At 35.8% G+C, this 21,436-nt stretch overlaps 1 protein-coding gene across 1 annotated transcript; it reads right to left on the bottom strand.

Annotated features, from left to right (window-relative positions):
* Positions 1 to 979: 979 nt before the first annotated feature.
* Positions 980 to 1,848, bottom strand: LOC120139455 (ethylene-responsive transcription factor ERF039-like). The gene has a single exon (XM_039154657.1). It carries the CDS (start codon positions 1,736 to 1,738, stop codon positions 1,073 to 1,075), a length of 666 nt encoding a protein of 221 aa, XP_039010588.1. The 5' UTR covers positions 1,739 to 1,848; the 3' UTR covers positions 980 to 1,072.
* Between the last annotated feature and the right edge of the window lie 19,588 nt (positions 1,849 to 21,436).

Here is a 21,436-nt window from a genome sequence, read left to right as displayed (position 1 = left end):
AGATCAACAAGGATCATAAAAGGAAAATGTTAAAAATCCAAATAAAAACTTGAACAAATATAAATAGGAATAGATCTGACTGCATCGACAAACGAACCACAAAAGAAGATCAAAACTACTTAAAGGCCACCAACAAACCCCATATCAAAGTCAAACGACATGAGAAACTATCTACGAATGCAAATGTATATCCAAATTCTGTTCGATGATCAAAAGCAAGAAAGTTCAAGAAGAAAACAAATAAATGTTATCTGGATCAGTAGATGTGTCGTCAAATCCATTCCTAAGAAAAATATAAAGCAAAAAGAGTGGCCAAATGACTAATAAAGAAGGAAAAAAATATATCAAAAGGCATAGGAAAAACACGCCATAAATGTAGAGTTATTAAAAATAAAAAACAAAGGATAACAATGTAGAAAGAAACTAAAATACAATCTCTTAACCCAAGGTAAAAAAGGTAAAATTAGGTTGTAATAAAAAAACTTATGAAGAACTTAACTTTTTAGGTTAGTTAGGATAACATTTTAGGATAAAATCGAAAATATTACATTCTTTATAAAAAAAAATAATGTAAATTGCACAATTATTCAGGTTGAAACCTATAACATTATCGTTAAGACATTTTCGGTTATAATAGAAATTATTATCAATTATATAACTTTTTAGTTTGGACATGTAACATTTTAGGTTAAAACTCGTGCAATATAATATTTTAGATTGCGATCGAAATTATTACAAATTATTAACTTGTTGGATTAGACATGACAAAATTTTAAGTTAAAATTTGTCGCAAATTAACCTTAAATTAATTTACCACATGGTAAAATTACCCGACGATGTAAGCCTATCATGTTGTAAGTTTCATAAGAGTTACCAAATGTAGGGAAAAATGGATTATCTAGACCTATAAGCTGTAGTTGAACAAAAGTAAATCTTCAGATTATCATTCAGAAATTAATAAACGCATGTTTCTGGGGATTTAGAGATATAGATTAAGGTGTTTATACAGGTAAAGTTGGTGAAGCAAGAAAGATACGAATAACCCCAGTTCTTAACATCTCACAATGATGAACTACTTATCCCACCGTGATCTTGTGTCCTCAAACTGGAACTCGGTGTCGATTCCAGCCTGTTGCCACCAGGAAGTGAAACCGAATCGATGGCTCGAATTTGCTTCGACCGAGAGATCAGGTAGGTCAACCCACATACTCTGATCACTATCCACCGATTGAGAAAATGGGGAGCCTTGAGATTCCGATGACATCGAGGTGGAGCTCGCGGAACGAGTCACGTCTTGACTCGGTTCCTCCGTCTTCAGTCGTAAGCTTTCTCCTTGATCCATCATGGCGTAGGCTGCTTTGTAAGCAGCTTCTTGAATGTCTCTACGGGAAGAAGTAGCAGGCCTCGGAAGCTCGTGAGCTAACTCAGGGAAATTCAGGTGAGCTGAGGGACCTTTAATGGCTAACGAGGCAACATCATGGGCTCGAGCTGCCATTTCTGCTGTAGGGAAAGTCCCAAGCCAAATCCTTGATGTCTTTCTCGGCTCACGTATTTCGGATACCCATTTGCCCCAGCTTCGCATCCTTACACCACGATAAGTTGGATGCCTGTAAGCTTTACCCTTCTTCAAGCTGCTTTTCTTATCATCATTCGCCTTGCTTTCCATGAATGTCCACGTCCCTTTTCCACGGTTTGATCTCTTTTTCCTCAACGATTGCTTTATGTACTTCAAATCCATTAATGCCCTAAATGATTAAATGTTGAACCAGGCTGTGATGGATCAAGAATCTGTTGAAGAATGAAGCTACCACTGAACTAAAACAACGTAATGGCTGTATATTTTCTATGATTGAGAGCTACTGAGTTTTTTGTACTAGTTGGAAGGCAACGAATAAATAGACCTTTGCCTGCTTTTCCATACTCTTGAATGGGTGGCCTTAAACGTTCGATTATTTAAAACACACCAAAAAAAACGAGATATAAAGTATAATGTAATTTTATTGATATATTATCATTTAAAACGTTTATTTTTTAAAAACTTTTAATACTATCAATCATAAAGATGAAAATATAAAAAACAACTTAAATTTTTATAAATACTTATTGTATATTTAATTTGTCGTCTTGTTATACATTGGATAATGTAATTTGAAATAAATATATATGTTTTTGAGATCTATGTAATTTGTGGTCTTGTCCTAGCCTATTTCGACGAGCGAGAAGAATAATAATCCACTATAAATATAGATATCATGAAGAATACAAATACATAATATATATTCCCATATATCCTAAAATCTAACATCTATACCAAAACTCATAGTGTCCCAAAAACTCTCGTGCAAAAGTCATCTCGGCAATATAAATCTCACAAGTTACATATATCCCAAAATATGATTATATCTCTTCAAAATATTTCTTTCTCTATTTATTCTAAAGGTTAGTACATATTCTTTATTTATTGAGTCAAATACTTGATCACCAATTTCCTTTTTTGTATAAAATAAATATTTGCTTATTAAATAAACTCAAGCACCAAGTAATCTTCAACAACTAGAATTACAATAAAATCAATATAATTATCAATTATAATTTGGATCAAAATATAACAAATCTTCCACTTGACCCATATTTCATAAATAATTGGTCTTAAAATCTTCAACAACTTCAATATCTACGTAAGCCAAATATCTGTTGAAATATCAGTGATAAGTCTTCAACAACTTCAATTCTTACGTAAATATTGAAGTTGTTGAAGCATCACTAGATCCATTGAGAATTAATCCACTTTGAGTGAAAACTCATTGCATCAAAATTATTCTTGCATGTCTCCAAAATCCCTCACAAAATTCACAAAAATTATATTGAAACTCCACAACTTAAACCATAGTTCGTGATACTACTTGTTAGAAATTTAGGAGTGAAAAAAATAACCAAAGCGATATCCACATAAGATAAAAGATATAAAGAAGACCAGATTTAACATGGTTCAACCTTGCCTATATCCACATACGATAAGAACAATAATCAACTATCAATGTAGAGATCATAAAGAGTATAAATACATAAAATCCCCATGTAGCCTAAAATATCTAGTTTCCACAACAAAATTCAAAGTATCCAAAAAACTCTCAATATCAATGCAAAATCATCTATGCAATATAACCTCAAAACTTGTATAGATCCCAAAAAATGATTCTCTCTGAAATTATTCTTTATTTATTCTAAAGGCTGAGACATATCATTTTATTATAGAGTCAAATACATAGTCATCGATATTTCTTATTTCATAAGAATCTGTGTCCAAAATAATTATTTATGTACTAAATAAATTCAATTACCAAATAATCTAATCACTAGAATTATAATAAAATCAAACTTAATTATAAATTATAATTTGAGTCAATATATATATATATTCTAAAATGTACGTGACACATTGATATTCACATATCGATATTCACCACAATTTATATAAATATTTTGAAATCTTTAAGGGGCTACATTTTAATTGGAAAAGGATTCAACTCCCATTCTTTATTATGATTTAATATATTATAAATTTATTTTTATATTAAAATAATAAGTCAATCTATATGAATCCATTATCTTCTATTCTTGATCTTCCCAAATTTCTTATCGATCTCTTATGTAAAACTGCAAAACTGAATTTTTCCCTCACCATTATTTTCCTGAATTTCCTGTCAATCTCTTGTTCGTGTTTGGCACAAAAGTGAAAATCATGAGAATTGATAATGAGATAGTGTTACCACCTGCGAACTCACAAGTCTTGAGACTGTCTCCCGTGGACGTAGAATTCTCATCACCATGCAAACACTTGTTGACTAGACATACCTAACACGCGACCGACATCAACCACGTGTTGAGACAAGAAGCATCATAGCCTATCCTATCACCTCCCAAAACAATTAATCATGGTTAAGGTAGGATGGTTGTAGGTAATCAATCAGCTCATATTATGTCACCTCTCACAACGACCAATAAAATTCAATCTTGGGTGATAAGTGAGGAACAATGACAAAACAACCCCTGACCAAGGTCGAGCCCAAGGTAATATAAATAATCACACGCGAGAGACCTAGAGAGACAATATACTCTCCATCCTCCTCCGTGACTCATGCTACACTCCAACCATCTTCCATGACTGTTGGCTACTTTATCTGTCAGCAATTGTTGTGATGACTATGAATGAAACACTCCACCTTTAGACCCCTATGCCTCATGGTCTCCAAATTCCCAAATCAAAAAACTTACAAATCTTCAATCATGCAAATCCTGAAACATTAAAACCACCAGAATATCAAAACATGTAGAGAAAAAGAGAAAAACCATGAAAGAAACAACTCGAAAATATGAAGATCAAGATCTTGAAGCAAAAATGCAAGCATTCAAGATCCTAGACGAATCCATATTAAGGGGAAAAACCTCCTCTGTAACCTTTGATATTGACTATCCTTAGGTGAACCAGAAGGCCAAACCCGAAAATCAACAACCCTTGAAAGGTTTCTAGGTTCTAAGCTTAAAATCCTACCTAAAAAGAGACGAAGGAGAAATTGTAGCCAAAACACGACAATCAACTTTGAGGAAAATAAAGTCCATATCGCTCTGCATGTAAAGGATCATATTACGAAAAAACATAACTGCAAGAAAGGAAAATCCTCTAGAAAGGCAACACAACATTCATATCTAACAAATGCCGACCCCTTCTTTTGATCCCTTTTCTTACTTTCCCAGCCAACCACACCACAACCAAATATCGTAGCCTAAACTTTTAGTGGATGGTAACAATTATTGATGATACAGGGATCCAAGGAAGGTTTGGGAGCCGACAAAAATACGAAATGAGGGGAATATGGTGACGTAGTTGTCGCTCATGGTGGTTTCTAAGGCCTTGTTAAATGGGTTCAAACAATCTACATGGGGCAACATGCGAAGAAAGCCCGCCAAAAAGCCTACTGCTGAATTAAGAAGGTTTGACAATTGCTGAGGCCTGAGGGCTAAATATATATAAAAGCGAATAGGTAGATGACCTTGTCAGTAAAGATCTTGAAGCGTACTCACAAGAAAGAAGCACATCACCCTAAATGCAGAAAAAAAAGAAAACCCGCGAAAGTTAAGGGATATCATATCTGCAAGACAAAGGAGGTACTCTACTATAGAAAACATAAGGCCAGTTCATAAGTCCCCAATGAAAAACCAAGCCCCAACACTGTATTAAAATATTACACAAACATGTACCAGTATAAGAATTTCAAAGAAAAAAGAATGTAGAGAATGCATTCGCCACATCCAAGACAAAAAGTTGCGTAACCATCTACTATCAGTCTATCACCAAGTAAGTACAAACTTAAAGCCCAAATTTTTTATGTCCTTTGCAATAATCTGCATACAATGTTCCTAGTTCATAACGAAAAAACATAGTTTCAATATTACATGTATAGTAAATCAATATGCAAGCAAAAAACCATCATAAAGGGTCTTAGCACTCCCAAGTAAGCTTGTCCTCAACGAAAATCTACGAAGGGGTCTGAGTGCTCCAAAGCGAGCCCGCCCTCAACGAAAATCTACAAAGGGTCTAAGCGTTACCAAACGAGTCTGCTTTCAACAAAAATCTACAAAGGGTATGAGCTCTCTCAAATAAGTCCGCCTCAATTAAAATCTACAGAAGATTTAAGTGCTCCCAGTGAGCTCACCCTTAAAGAAATCTTTAAAGGGTTTGAATGATCCCAAGTGAATTCACCCTCAGAGAAATCTCTAAATGGTTTGAATACTCCCAAGTGAACTAACCCTCAAAACAATCAACTTAATAAACTCAAAGTATTTGCCACTACCAAGGTAGCATCCAAATATCCATCACTTCCAAGTAACTATACATTAAGAAAATGTCATATAAATATTCACCACTTTCAATGTGAAGTATGATCACTAACATTTGTCACTTCATGTGATGTGGTTACGCCTAAACTAGACCCAAAAGTAATGCCAAAAGGTCCCATTACTCGATCCAGAGCCAAGCAATTCAGGGAAGTACTTTTAAATAAGTGGCTTGATGTTTTTGATTCATTTGACAAGCTAACACCACTTAATTCTAAGTTATATAATGTTTTACTAGCTGAAATCTAACTTAACATTTCCACATCTTTATGTTACTTGTTGCATGATGTTATTTCAGTTCATTATTAAATATATAATTGAATTCATATTAGTTTTACATTCATTTAGATTGAATTCATTGTATTCATAATATGTCAGCATGTTAATCCTTCATTTTCTAACTCATTTAAATTCAATTCAGCTCACAAATGATATATATTAGGTCCTTAATATAATATCATCTTAAACTTAGCTCATGATATCAATCTTTAGCTCAAAAAAATGTCTTCACACATGACAGCATGTAACCCCCACAGACCGATAAGGGTAATCAGATCTGATCCGGGGTGTCACATTTGGACCACCGGAGCGACCCACTGTAAAAATAGCGAAAAATTTAAAACTTTTTATCATAACATGTAAACTAATAAAAATCATTTGTTACTATTTAAAAATAAAACAGATTTTCAGACTCGTATATAAAACAAAATACAATTACATGCCCCCTAATCACATGTACCATGCTCTGTAACAACGCCAGAAGAACTCCTTACTGAAGTCGATAGATGCACTGGTACAATTCTTTTAACCTGAAAAGGTGAGTAATAGAGTGAGCTTTGGAAAGTTCAGTAATACAGAACTATTAGATTATGCTGAAGAACGTGCAGATACAGATAAACATACATATCCTTATTATTTCCGAACATTTATAGATTTTTATGCTGAGCAGAGATCCTACTGATATTTCAGATGGTAACGGACAATGAGCTTTCAGTTCAGACAAATATTTCGGATGACTGAGTTCAGGAGATCATAATAGGTTATCTAGTGTGTTCCCATAAAACCAGTAAAAAGATACATATCTTTTAAAACATATATATATATATATACCCCCATCCGTCACGTACAAAATGTGTAGGTTCCCCAGAAACATACAACCCCGTCATGTCTAGTAAGGACCTGAGCACACGCCGAGGAACCGATAAGTAAGGCCTTGAGCACACAGCCGAGGAACCTCCAGGTATTCTTCCTCCAACATTAACCCCCCAAATAAAACATGTTTCATCCGTAAACGGATATATCAAAAATCAAATCATAATTCACGTCAAGTATCATATCAAAATCCAGGTCAACTATCAGATCAGAATCCAAGTCAAGTATCATATCAGAATCCATGTCAGATATCATATCAGAATCCATGTCAAGTATCAAATCAGAAATCAAATCGAAAATCAGGTAAAATATTCATGTGAGTAGGGAACACACCAGAATTTACAGATAGTATTCAAAGATATTTGATAATCTTAACAAGTAGAGGAACACGGATCTTGAGTATACCGATAGAATATCGAAATTCAGAATCACTATTGGAAGAGTTCAATAACTGAAAGAATCATCAGTTATTCAGAATGTGACTTAAACTGATAAAGAAGAAATGAAGGTTCAGGATATTTATATTCTATGTCGATTGATCGGATTATCGGACAAATCTTAGATGAATAGTTCCCAAAACTAATGCCTGTCGATTGGTTAATTCATTGTCCTTCTAGGGTATTTACTCTTTAATACCACAAATTATTGTCCATAGACCATTTTCGGAATCATCGCTGAATAAATCTTCCAATGTCTTTATTTCATTTCCACGCTTCCACAATATAATGAAATGTTAGCGTACTTGATTAATTTGTTCATAACCCATTGTAATTGTACACTACGTAAACTCATCAGAGTTTCTAGACTTATCCAAATCACTTACTAAATCCTCAGTCATTGAGGTTACCTAGTTCATTTAGCAGTCATGTCCATTCCAGTTACTTCAGGATTTTCCAGAGTAATTCAAACGTTCCTGAATTTCAGATACATGTTGTACTTCCATTTCATTCAATTTGGTCTTCGTGGTTGATTTGTCAAACAAACGTCCAATTCTTAGTACTGAATACGATCTAGAGCTGAGTTGAGCTGAATACTTCCAAAATTTATCATCGAGCCAAATTTGAGAAGACGAACACATGTTGCAGTAATATTTATGTCATTCATGTATTGACATAGCTTTAGGGTTGATCTACTCACTTAAATTGTTTTCCATTACCTTTAAAGGTAATCCAATACCTATGCTTTCTTGGATTCCTTAATTAATCCAAGACATTTACTTAATTTAGGCCATAAGGTTATTTTGGTGTTTAGTTTTATTCTATTTATTTCAGAGTTCGAGGATATCCAATCATTCTTGAGCTTGGTGATATTCTTGGGTCATTTCTATTACAGGGGTATTTTGGTCATTTTACAAATTCAATGTATTTCAATCATTTCCTTCCATCTGATCTTACTATTAAATTCAATCTTATCATTTATTTCAGTCATTTCGAACAATTCTGACAACAGAACAACCCCGACAAATTATTCTTTAGGTATTTACTCATAAATCAAATATTTCTAGGTCAAGTGCCTTCTCTGATTTTACAAACGGAATATCAGGAATTTTCCTGCACTAAGTCAGGATCTTAACTATTAAATTCGTACTTAATCAAGTTAAGTACGAATCCTCTAAGTATTTTCTCATTCAGAGTCAACTCAGACTATTCTACCTCTTAAGGGCATTTCAGTAATTTCTTAACCAGATAATTTCGATATTAGCTCTTAACGAAAATAATATAATTTAGAGATCCTATGATTAATTGCTTTCTTGAACACTCTCTGATCTTGAAACGGTTCTCTTAACAAACTTCTAGTATCCTTCACAAACTCTCCTAGGATTAAAACCGGTTATTCATAATTTCCAAATAAAACTAACATTTCTTAAGCACATCAATAGTTATATCAAATCAATATGTCTTTTCAGAGTTATTAACCAACTTCCAGAGACAATTCTTGTCATCCTATAATATAAGGGTATTTTTGTAATTTTACCCTACTGGAATATTCTCATAATTTCCCATCCAAGTAGTTTTAACATTTAACCTTTGATGATATAAAATATAATTTCCAAATCAATGTCTGATTTCTTTATCACTAATTACAAACTTGTAATTTAATTCTAACAATCTTTCAATCTCTTATATTAGTCATTCGATCCATATTCAGTTACCGAATTTCTACTACATTCATATCGAGTGTACAAATTAACCAACTTCACAAAAGTGACCAATATTATCTTATTCATGCATTTACCAATATTAACATGTTCCATGAAGCATAAAGAGGTAGTAAAGTATTACCTCGATTTCCGTACAATACTGATCGACCATAAATATTCCATTCGAATGCCTTTGATCTTCAATTCAACTTCCAATAATTCCTCAGATACATATCAACATAAATTATATAAAAAATAGAGCTTAATTATGACAAACGGATCGAATCGGGTGATAAATCAATGAAAAACAGCTTACCAGGTTCGAATTTGGCGAAACGTACTTCGGATTCAGATTCAGGACGTCGAAAGCATAAAATATGACTTTTTAAAAATTTGGAATTTTTGGTCAAAATCAAAGTCAACGGGTTTGACCGCCAATTTCGAGGCTTTCGGGTTGAATTTCAAAAAACGGACTGCGGAATCGAATTTGGAACGTCAAAAAATGTCAGGATAGGTATACTCGGTCAAAGTCAAAGGTCGTTTAATGCCCGATCAAAGTCGGTCAAAGTTTTGGTCAACAGTGGTCAACACCAGTCAACGATCAACGGGTCAGGTCGGGTCTGGTTGTAACCGGTCAAAACAGTTCCAAAACCGGTCAAACTGGTCACTTTTCCCTTCCCCACGTGCAGTGGGCGCGTGGGGTGGTGAACAGTGCTAAATTCCCGGAAAAATTGCTAAAACTTATTTTGAGCGATTTCGAGATACTTACAAAGCTCGGTTCACAATTTTGAATGGCGGAGAGCTCGATTTAACAAATCGGAAACTTTGACCGCTTCACCTCCTCACGCTCCACCGTCGACGGAGACCAAGGATGACACCGACGGACTCAAAATGCAAGGAACACGATGGTGTGGGAGGTGTCGTAAACGGATGCTCGGATCGTCGTGAATCAATGAAAAAACAACTGAAATCGGTTATTACCGACGATACTTCCGACTGAAATTAACGATGAACGACGACGATTTATGACGAAAGGTTTAAGGGGTTTTGTTCCTCGCTCGATAACGAACACGATACTGGTTTTGGCTCATCGATCGGAGGTCAGACGGGGAATAGATTGGAGTTGGAAGAAGGGTTGACGGGAGAGGGAAAACTGGAAAAATTTCCAGAAACATAAGGGAAATTGGGGGTTTATATCATGTCATAATAAAAAATGGTTAAACCAAGAGTTTAGCCACTGAACTTTCTGCACTTCATAAAACGGTCTGCCAACTTTAAAATTTTGCAATTTAACCCACTGTTTCTTTCAAAATACAAAATTAAATCCACCACTTTATAATTTCTAAATTTTAGCCCCTAAATTGGGGTGTTACACAAAATGCCTTTGCTTTCATTCCAGCTCAATCACTTTGATTTACCTTTTTACTTTGATATCTTGGTGGAGTATTTGGCTTTCATTGGCAGCTCACAATCAGCTCAATGGGATTCAAACAGCTCATGGAGTCTTATGGAAAGCTCAATTCAGCTGGAGGAGCTAACTTGTAGCTAAACCGAGCTAGAAGAGTCATTTGAATGTAAGTTTCTAAAAGTGACAACATGGGCAGCTGAAGGTAGCTAAAAGTGATGCTAAGGAGCCAAACAGATCTCGGCTAGAAAGCTCATTCACAACCAGCCTACTTGCTCAGCTAGCTACACACTCAAGCAAGTTAAAGGAGAAGCAACACATGCCCAAGGATGTTGCACATGACCGACCTTCATCACATGTTCAAGGTTGCACCATAAGCATCCTATAGCACCATGTGCAAGTCATATAGCCAACAACAATGTGCCATGCGTGTGGGCCAAACATCATGGGGCATCACCATTCGGACAAGGCTTGTGATGATTCATTTAGGCGCCAACTTGAAGAGATGCAATCATGATTCGACCAAGGGATATGTCCCTCCCATCCAACTGAAACATCACCAAAGCTTCTAGATAATTATTCAATCAATTATGTATTTTTTAAAGGACACAAGGGATGGTCAAATCACCACGTATCCATTCGGCCATATCCCTGCATTTCTTATAAATAGGCTAGTCCTTTTACTTTGTAAATACATAATATATATATAATTAATTCCAGTGAGATTTCTCTATTTTCTCAAGTAATTTGTGACTTTATCGACTTATCAAGTATTTCTATACTTGTGGCGTCCATCATTTCCCATTTGATACTTGTGGTTCCTAGATTACAATCTAATGGGTCCAAGTCCTTTATACTAGCCCTCAATTAGACTTGTAAGGCTGACTCTTTGCTCTCTTATAGCATTAGTTCTTCCTTAGTCTATTTAAGATACTATCATACCATCTTCCCTTGTTTCTTAAGCCCAAACCATTGTCATATCAACAACACTTCTGCAACCATTCATATAGCAGAAAATAGCCTTCCATATTCACCTACGTCAACTACCAAGCCAATCTGTTTGAGCCATTCACTCACTTGCAGGTTGTGGTACATTACCCTTATATCAAGCGGTATTCAGAGCTTTGGTGGAAGAAGCAACGTGCAACAACAACAACATATTCAAAATACAAAAAGAAGTATAAGTGAAGAAAGTTAAAAAAATTCAGCAAAGAAATTGCAAGCATTCAAGAAGAAAACAAAAGGAAAAAAAAAGAAATTGCAAAGAAAAAGAAGAAGTTGAAACCACAGCAACAAGTTTTCATCACCAATCAAGTCAAGTAAGCATTTCTAAATTGATTGTGGTGATAGAAAGGTTGTAACGTGACTTCACTGTAAGTAAGCTCAAACCATTTCCATATCAACAACACTTCCGCAACTATTCATATATCAGAAAATAGCCTTCCATATTCACCTACATCAACTACTAAGCCACTTTGTTCAAGCCATTCACTTACTTGCAAATTGTTTTGCTTCCTTCCCAGATCCACAATCAATTGAGGAGGGTACATTACCCTTACATCATCATGATATAGTGAAATCACAAACATTCTGGCCACTTTAAAATAAAGTATACCCACAAAGGTGTTACTCATTAGCAAGTTAATATGCTCAATCACAAGCGAACTTAAGGCTTCGCGAAAGTCATTTTTATATAAGCAAACAAAAATAGATACAACTTAAAAAAGTGTTACGCCCAAATAAAATGAAATCATTACTACCAAGCTAATATAATCAAAATAATCATCATTACAAAACAAGCGAACCAAAATGATCAAAACAAAAAGAGAAAGTATGTCCATTAACAACAAGATAAGTATAATCATAAAAATTGCAACAAGGAATGGCTCATCAATCCTAAAATATTTGAAGAAAGTTAAAAAAAAACAAAGAAAATAAGGTAAAATAAAACAAAGGAAAGTTACCCTTGGCCATTGGTCACGTCATCACCTCCTTTATTGTATTTCCACCACCCTCAATAGAGCCAGCCACAGAAGGGAGCATTGAAGGTTCAATAATAGAAACAAATACAAAATCCCTCCTCTCTACAGTAAAATTAGTCTAGACGGTTTGGCAGGATTTCGAATATCAAAATCAATAGTTTGTCTTCGCAGAGAACTAAAGTCCACATGAGAAAAATCCAATGAACCATACGCCACCTGAAAAACATGGATAACAATAACTTGATCCTCCTTCAGGGCTCCAATCCAACTCGCAGAAGTGACTTCATAAGTTTTATTAATAACAAACCTAATATTTTCATTCATCTTCCCAGCAAGATATGAGTCCATCTTCGCCATCTCACTCCATAATTGATATATATTTTTCTTCAAATTTCATAAGGCAACTAAATGTTCACTTTGGGGCAAACAAATCCACATCATACTTACTCATAAGATCCCTTCGAGGAGCATAATCAACCTTCTTCTATTTCTTAAACACTCGCACCTAGGCTCGTATTCTCATAATCGTAGCATCGTAAACCTTTATTTCCCCAATCATATAACTCTCTTTCCAGTGAGATTATGATGCAAACACATTTTCATCTACAAAGGGAGTACTCATGAACTTCTTTTTATTGAATTTACTTTATATTAGCTTTATAATATATGTTATTATAATACATTGGTTCTTCTTTGAGTCTTCTTTAAGATACTATCCTCACAACTATCCCTTTGTTTCATCAGCCATAACCCATAGCCATATCAATCATCTTCTGCTTCCATCTCTCATTTAAACAGCCCACCTATTCACCCATACGTTTACCACCCTTAACCATCTCCTTTTGAGCCATTCACTTATGCAGGTTATTTTGCTTCCTTCCTAGATCCACAATCAATCGATAAGGTACAAGTGCCTTACATCAAGCGGTAATCAGAGATTTGGTGGAAGAAGCAACGTGCAACAAAAAAAAGTGCAAGTGAAGTGCAAGTGGAAGGAATAAGAAAATCCACAAAGAAAATCAAAGTACTCAAAAGAAGAAAATTCCAGCACTCAAAAAGAAGAAAAGAAAGGCAAATAAAGAAAGAAAAGTTGAAGCACTCATCAACAATTCTCATCAGCAAGCCATTCAAGTAAGCCTTTTAAATTGATTGTGGTGATAGAAGGTAGTGAAGTGACTTTGTGTAAGTAACCCCTTTTATTCTCTTCTTTCTATTTTCTAAGCCACCCTTTCATTATATTTTGTTTTTCCATTCCTACTAACCCTTTGTAGCCGTCGCCAAACAAGTAAAATCTACTTGATACGGTTTTGAGTAAAGTCCTCTAGAACTTAGGATAAAGAGAAGCGAGAGGAAAAAGGCTTGAGCGTGTGTGAGATCAGAAGAGGACAAGTAAAAGCCATTAAAGTCCTAGAGTGCAAACACGAGCGGATTGAGTGACATTCAAGTTTTTCTTGGAGTGACTCGCGAGGCTTTGTGAGAGTAATTTCTGGTAAGGTCTTTTACACATTTTATTCTTTTCTTATTTCACTAACTATGTCTCGAAGTCCAGGATGAACCCTTGAAAGAGAAGCCCCTAATTTACAAACTCAAGTAATCATGCATGAAATGGCTAGATTACTGAAATTAGAATTGGAGCCTTTGCATGATCGTATGGATCAATTTGAAGCATCCTTAGGAAACCGGAGAGTAAATCGCCCTAGAATGGAAGAAGAATTCGAAGAAGAGGAGGTTGAAGTAACATAAGTAGTGCGAAGAGATGTTCATCGAAATCAGAATGACAACTTCAACAACATCAAGGTAACCATTCCTCCATTTCAAGGATGAACTGATCCTGAAGCCTCTCTTGATTGGGTAATCAAGATCGAACACATTTTTTAATGACAAAATTATACGGAGAAAAAGAAGGTTAGGCTTGCTGCTATGTAATTCGTTGACTATGCCTTAGTTTGGTGGGATCAATTGGAGAGTTCAAGAAGATGAAATAGTGAACGCCCTATCTCTACGTGGGAAGAAATGAAGGCCATTATAAGGAAAAGGTTTGTGCCTACTCACTATCACCGAGATCTTTATCATAAACTACAAAATCTGAAACAAGGAAGCAAGAGCGTTGAAGATTCTTTCAAGGAAATAGAGATAGCCATGATTCGAGCCAATATTGATGAAGACAGAGAAGCAACCATGGCAAGGTTTTTATCTTGCCTAAATCCTGATATTGCTAACCTAGTTGAACTTCAGCATTATGTAGAGATCGAAGAGATGGTACATGTGGCCATGAAAATTGAACGACAACTCAAAAGGAAAACCTACAATCGGAGCAGTCCAAGTTCAACCAACAAATGGAAGCAAGAGCCTATTTCCTTCAGGAAGCCAATTCCAACCCAAGCAAAGGATCCTATAGAAGTAACCAAGACTAAACAAGTGGGCGAATCTAGCAAGGGTAAAAAAAAAAGCAAACCAACACTTTTGAGAGGACCAGAGATATCAAATGTTTCAAATGTTTTGGGAAAGGACATGTTTCTAGTCAATGTCCTAACCGAAATGCCATGATAGTACTCAATAATGGAGTAATTGTCTCGGATTCTGACGAGCCTATTTATGACGAGGAACCTGAAACAATACAAGACAAAGAATCTGAAGAGAATGCAGACCATGGATAGATGCTTGTTTTGAAAAGGTGCCTACAATCACAAGCATCTCAAGAAGATCTTCAAAGAAACAATATTTTCTATACAAGGTGCCATGTCAAGGACAAGGTTTGCACAATGATTATCAATGAAGGGAGTTGCACAAGCACAACCAACACTCTTATGGTTGAAAAACTTGGTTTGGCAACATCAAAGCATCCCACTCCATATAAACTCCAATGGCTCAATGAAGGAGGTGAGTTAAACGTTACCAAACAGGTTCTATTTCCCTTTTCAATTGGCAGGTACAAGGACGAGGTGCTTTGTGACATTGTCCCTATGCATGCTAGCCACATCTTACTTGGTAGACCATGGAAGTATGACAAAAGGGCCATTCATGATTGTTAACACAATCAATACACTTTTAAGCATGATGGACGCAAGGTAACCTTGGTGCCTTTGACGCCTAAAGAAGCAAAACAAGATAAATTGCATATGCGAAAGAGTGTAAAAACATGGCGCAAGGACAAACCCTCAACGAAGAATAAAGAGGAACGAAACATGAAACCAAACTTCTTCATGAAGAAACATGATGGTTCAATGCTGAAAAATGAAGGGTCTCCTACGAAAATTGATGATGGTTGGAATTTAAAGACACAACTCTTCACCAAGGTTCTTAATCGTCAAAAGGTAAGTAACCCTTCATTTGAAACCTATTCTCTCATCACTTTTCAGATCCAACCACGTGAAAGGTCATTCCAAAAGGGATATCCTTAAAAGAATATCACTCCCAAAAGGTACCTGTTGGTAAATAATATTCCAAAGAAATGCCTAAATGGAAATCTTACGAAAGGGTACCTATTGGAAGAACACAAACATTCAAAGGATGTTTTCTTTTAGCAAAAAGACGTGAAGCTATGCAAGGACAGAATGAACTCGATTTGAGGACAAATCGCCCTAAAGATGGGAGGATGATGCAAGCACGTTTTCATCTACAAAGGGTGTACTCATGAATATCTTTATATTGAATTTACTTTCTATTAGCTTTATAATATATGCTATTATAATACATTTCATGATAAGAATACTAGTTATGTAATTAATAAATAACTTAGTATGAACACATCATGCACATTGTTATTTTAATACGTTAAGCATGTTAGAATAATCTTATAATCATATTAAGCATGATTATCACATATACATCAAGGCAAAATACTTATCATTTATTTTATTAGCTCATATGCATTCATATTAGCTCTTAGGCTTTATGCATCAGCTCACACATATTATGAGATGATATAATTAGCTCATGACCTTCAATCATAGCTCACATTACCATAATCATACATGACAACAAGGTATTTAGCTCATATCAGCTCAATGCCATGTAATTACCTTGTTTCCTTACACATGTAGGTACATTGGAGTATGACACACGTTGAGGTAGCTTGGTGGATTATTTGGAAATCATTTGCAGCTCATAAACAACTCACGAAGTACATGGGAGCTCACGGAACACTAAGAAAGCTTAATTCAGCTGGAGGAGCCCAAGGCTAGCTAAACTCAGCTAGTTTGACTATTTGGAGCTGAGTTACCAAAAGTGATATCAGTGATAGCTAAATGTAGTTGAACATGTTGTTATGGAGCCTACAAGGACTCAACTAGGAAGCTTGTTCACAAACAACCTCATGCTTGCTAGCTAGCTCCATACTCAAGCTAACTTGGAGGAGACACATGCATGCCCAAGATGGAGCACATGACCAGCCATCATCCCATGCACAAGGTTGCACCACAAGGCTCCCTAGAACACCCATGTGCGTGCCATATGACCAGCCCACATGTGCCTTGCATGTGGTATCATTTAGGTGCCAAGATGAAGAGCTCTCTCACTATTCGGCCAAGCATTATTTCCCATCCAATTTGGCGCCAACTTGAAGGGACACAAGAGCTATTCGGCCAAGGGTTATTACCCTCCATTTAAACGAACCATCATCTCTATTTAGCATTAAATTATGTCATTTTTAAAAGGCACAAGGCCTAGCCAAAACCCCTTGTAATCATTCGGCCATGGCCCTCCATTTCCTATAAATAGGAAAGCGTAATTCATTTGTAACTAGACCTTTTTGATTAATATAAGTGAGATTATTCTCTTTCTTAAGTCCTGGTGACTTTTATCGACTTATCAAGTATTTTAATACTTGTGGCATCAACCCCTTCCCATTGATACTTCTGGTTCCTAGTTCTTATAACTAGTGGGTCAATGTCCTTTATACCACCCCTTAAAGAAGCAATATAAAGTCTGGGTTTTGCTCTATATAGCATTGGTTCTTCTTTGAGTCTTCTTTAAGATACTATCCTCACAACCATCCCATTGTTTCATTAACCAAACCCATAGCTATATCAATCATCTTCCGCTTCCATCTCTCATTTATTAAACAACCTAACTATTCACCTATACGTTTACCACCCTTAACAATCTCTTTTGAGCCATTCACTTATGCAGGTTGTTTTCTTCCTTCCTAGATCCACAATCAATCGATAAGGTACAAGTGCCTTACATCAGATTACTCTAACAATGGCCTTACATCTATACGTACGTCTTTAAGCTTCTTCACAACCTCACCAAAATTATACTGCAAATGACATAAATATGGAATAATACCTCAACTCGTGTTCACTATCTTCCTATAGTCCATGGGGCACAAAGTTGGAGACATCTTCCAAGATCATTCCAGATAATCTCCTTATGACATGAAAAGGATGAAATCACTCATAGACACTGGGACAATTACTCCACGAATAAAAAAAAATGGAGCTAATTTCGCACTGTCAAACAACAATGAGGAGACAAGATAGAGTGAGACGAACCACCAAGAGAAGAAAAGGCAAATTAAAGAATAAAAAATGTGACATGGTGTAGCAACGGACATACCAATAACAGTTGCATGCACAACTGTTGAGTCAGCATATGATGCGCCAGGGGCTATATACACATAAACACACATGCAAATGTCATCGAAATAATAAAACAAGGAAAGACAACCACAAAACAAGAAAATAGTCGTACCCATAGAGGGACCGACAAGAGTTGGAAGAGAGGATAGTGAAGGAGAGAAACATGGGGAAAGAGAGATTGTCTCCTTCGAATAAGTCTTGGACTTCTTCCCGACCCAATTATCTAGATTGAACGTATGGGAAAACTTTGAAACAACCGTTTCACTTTCTCTACCACAATCTATCGAGTTACCTCTGCCACGTTAAAAACCTTAGAACATGAGCCCAAATCAAGGCCAAAACCAGGGAATGACCAATATGCCCATATAGATAGTGACAATGACACTCACCAAAGGAGGCTCGCTAATAAGAGTTACTATTGTAGCAGGTAAAGAGAAAGCATTACTCACCCTAATACTTTGTCCGCGACCAGCCACACCACCTAAAAATATAAGCAAAACCAACCTTAGCGACTAACACAGAGCAAATAAGACAAATAGAAAGTCAAACAAACTAACTAGCAGTGAAAAATATAATAACCACACCCTCATTAGATGAGTCAAAACAAAGTAAGCAGCTAAATGCCCAAGATACAAAGAATGAAATACCTTTAGCAACATGATTTGAGAACAAAACAATATCCCTCAACATCTTGGTCTTATGCTCTAGATAAATAGAGGAACTTGAGGACGAGGAAGGAGATGAAGGGATAGTTCAAGGCATACTACTCTCACTGGCATCCTCTTGACCCGTCTCACTACCTTTGTCAGCATCTTCCTCCTAACCAAAGAATGTACCTTCATCCTTATACCTCCAAACACGAACATGACATCGAGTATAATGAGTGAAGAAATTAGAGGTTTTCTTCTTCAACCCTAACAAAATTCTCTCGAGCAAAGATAGGTCCTCCACACAATAAGGCCATGCCTCTTTACATCTACGGGCCTTTACCAGGATCACGGATGGAAAACTGGTACCCTCAATATCATCCCACCCATTGGGATTTTGCTCCATGAGGCAATATTTACACACGCTTACCATCGTGCAAACATCCTCAATCTGTGAAGGTGGCCTGCCTTGTATTATATGAATTTGATTCACCTCCTCAGTAGAAATCTCTTTTGGAGGTGTACACTTTCACTTTGCATGTGGACACCACACCAAGGGGAAGAGAAATTCCCTAAATTGTCATGCCACTTGAATATACTTTGATCGGTCGAAGCAGACAATGGAGGAAACATTAGTCATCCCAACGTAGAGGGGAATCATAACAAAACCCTTCGACATCTTTTCACTAGCATAACAAACTTTATAGATGTGACAAAAAGGTTCATAGATGGCTCCTTCCTATAAATTTTGCAACTCATAGAACATGTTGTTAGGACCTATCAACCATAACTAGCCAGTTTCCCCAGAGCCACCTGTACTAGTTGAACCAATCCATAAAAATAAAGACGGAGTGCAAAACGAAAACCAACCTCAAAGGCAAAAAGTGGAATGAAAAACCAAGGACATGAACCTCCACCGGCCTAACTTAAATGTTGAAAGCCTTTTACCAAGTCAAATCGGTACCAAAAATTATCTCCATAATGAATACCCCTACACTCTAAAGTCTAAGACATCTCCTTCTCAGACGTATTACAATTATATACATTACTAATCACCAGCGCCCATGGAAATCAGAAGCCATTAACAAAACAAAAGCAACAGAGTAAAGAAAGAAAATGAAAAGAAAAAGAGAACTTTACTTTTACTTTTCAAAGACAAAAGAAAGCAACAATGAAAATTAAAAAAAAACCCTGTAAAACCCACAAGCCGTTCTATTTACAAGAAAAAGGAAGCCTCTTTAGAATGTTCCTTCCATACGCCGAAACGTTTCGTCTCATTAAAACTCTCAAAACGGACCATCTCCCAAGGCCAGTCCAACGGTCACCCAGCTAGAACCATTCACTTTCAAATTTAAATACCCATAAAAACAAACTCTTAACGATGCATGTTTCAATGTCAATGGACCCGCTCGTTTTTAGGTTCACAAAGGTCACTTTATAACCTTCCCTAGGTTGTATAACCTTCTCTCACCTAGGGGCAGTTGTTACCACCCACAAACTCAAGTCTTATAACTCTCTCCCATGAATGTAGAGTTCATGCGAACTCTCATCACGACATGAACAAACACTCACCGACTAGACATACCTCGCAGCGCCCAACAACAACCATGTGTCTAGACAGGCAACCTCCTAAGCCTACTGTATCACCTCCGAAAATAACAAATTAGGGTCAAAGGTATGATAACTTGGGCAATCAATCAGCACCTATCACGCCACCTCTCAAAACAACCAATCGGAGTCAATTTTGAGCGACAAGTCTGGAACAGTGACATGAAAAATCCTAACCAAAGTCGAGCCCAAGGCACTATAAATAGCCACACACGAGAGATTTATAGGGACAATATACTCTCCATCCTCCATCCTCATAACTCAGACTACCCTCCGACAACCTTCTATATCTGTTGACAACTTTATCAGTCAACAAATAGACTATATTGGAATCACACAAGATAATCCATCAGACTACCTATCCAGGAACTAGTGCGCATTAGAGAGTTGTAGAAAGGAACAACATAAATCTTTTGAAGGTTGTTTAGTCTCTCAGTTTAGCAATGAACCTTCCTAACTTTTATTAGGTAGATGTCTTCAATATAATGAAGATAAATTACACTTTTTTAAATATTTATTTTTTAATAGGGATATTTATTCTTTAGTTACTCAAAAAATTTAAAATATTTATAAAAAATAATGGTGGATATCAATGTATAATATTAGTGGTGAACATCGATGTATGACACTTATTGTAGACTCATCTTATATATACGTGGGATGAGTCTACAATGAACGCCACACATTGACGTACACTAGTATAAAATACGATAAACTTTAGAAACAATCATTAAACTATGATAAAATGATATTTTTAGTGATTTAACTATCAAAAGTTATATAGTAAGAATTAAACTTTATATTTTATTAAATATATAATCATCAATCCTTAACTATTATTTATGGATGATGTGACATTCTAAATTAATAAAAATATCTTATTTGGTCCCTTAATTGTGACTTAAATGTTATTTTGATATTTTCCAATATTTTAAGTAATAATTTCAAAGAATATTTAAAACTCAAGTTTTTTTAAAAATGAATTGAATATCACACTTTATTTTTGAAATTATAAATATATTCTT

The sequence above is a fragment of the Hibiscus syriacus genome, unplaced genomic scaffold, assembly GCF_006381635.1.
Source record: "Hibiscus syriacus cultivar Baekdansim isolate YM2019G1 unplaced genomic scaffold, ASM638163v2 tig00110747_pilon, whole genome shotgun sequence".
Lineage (NCBI taxonomy): Eukaryota > Viridiplantae > Streptophyta > Magnoliopsida > Malvales > Malvaceae > Hibiscus > Hibiscus syriacus.
This window is presented reverse-complemented; position numbering and strand designations above follow the sequence as displayed.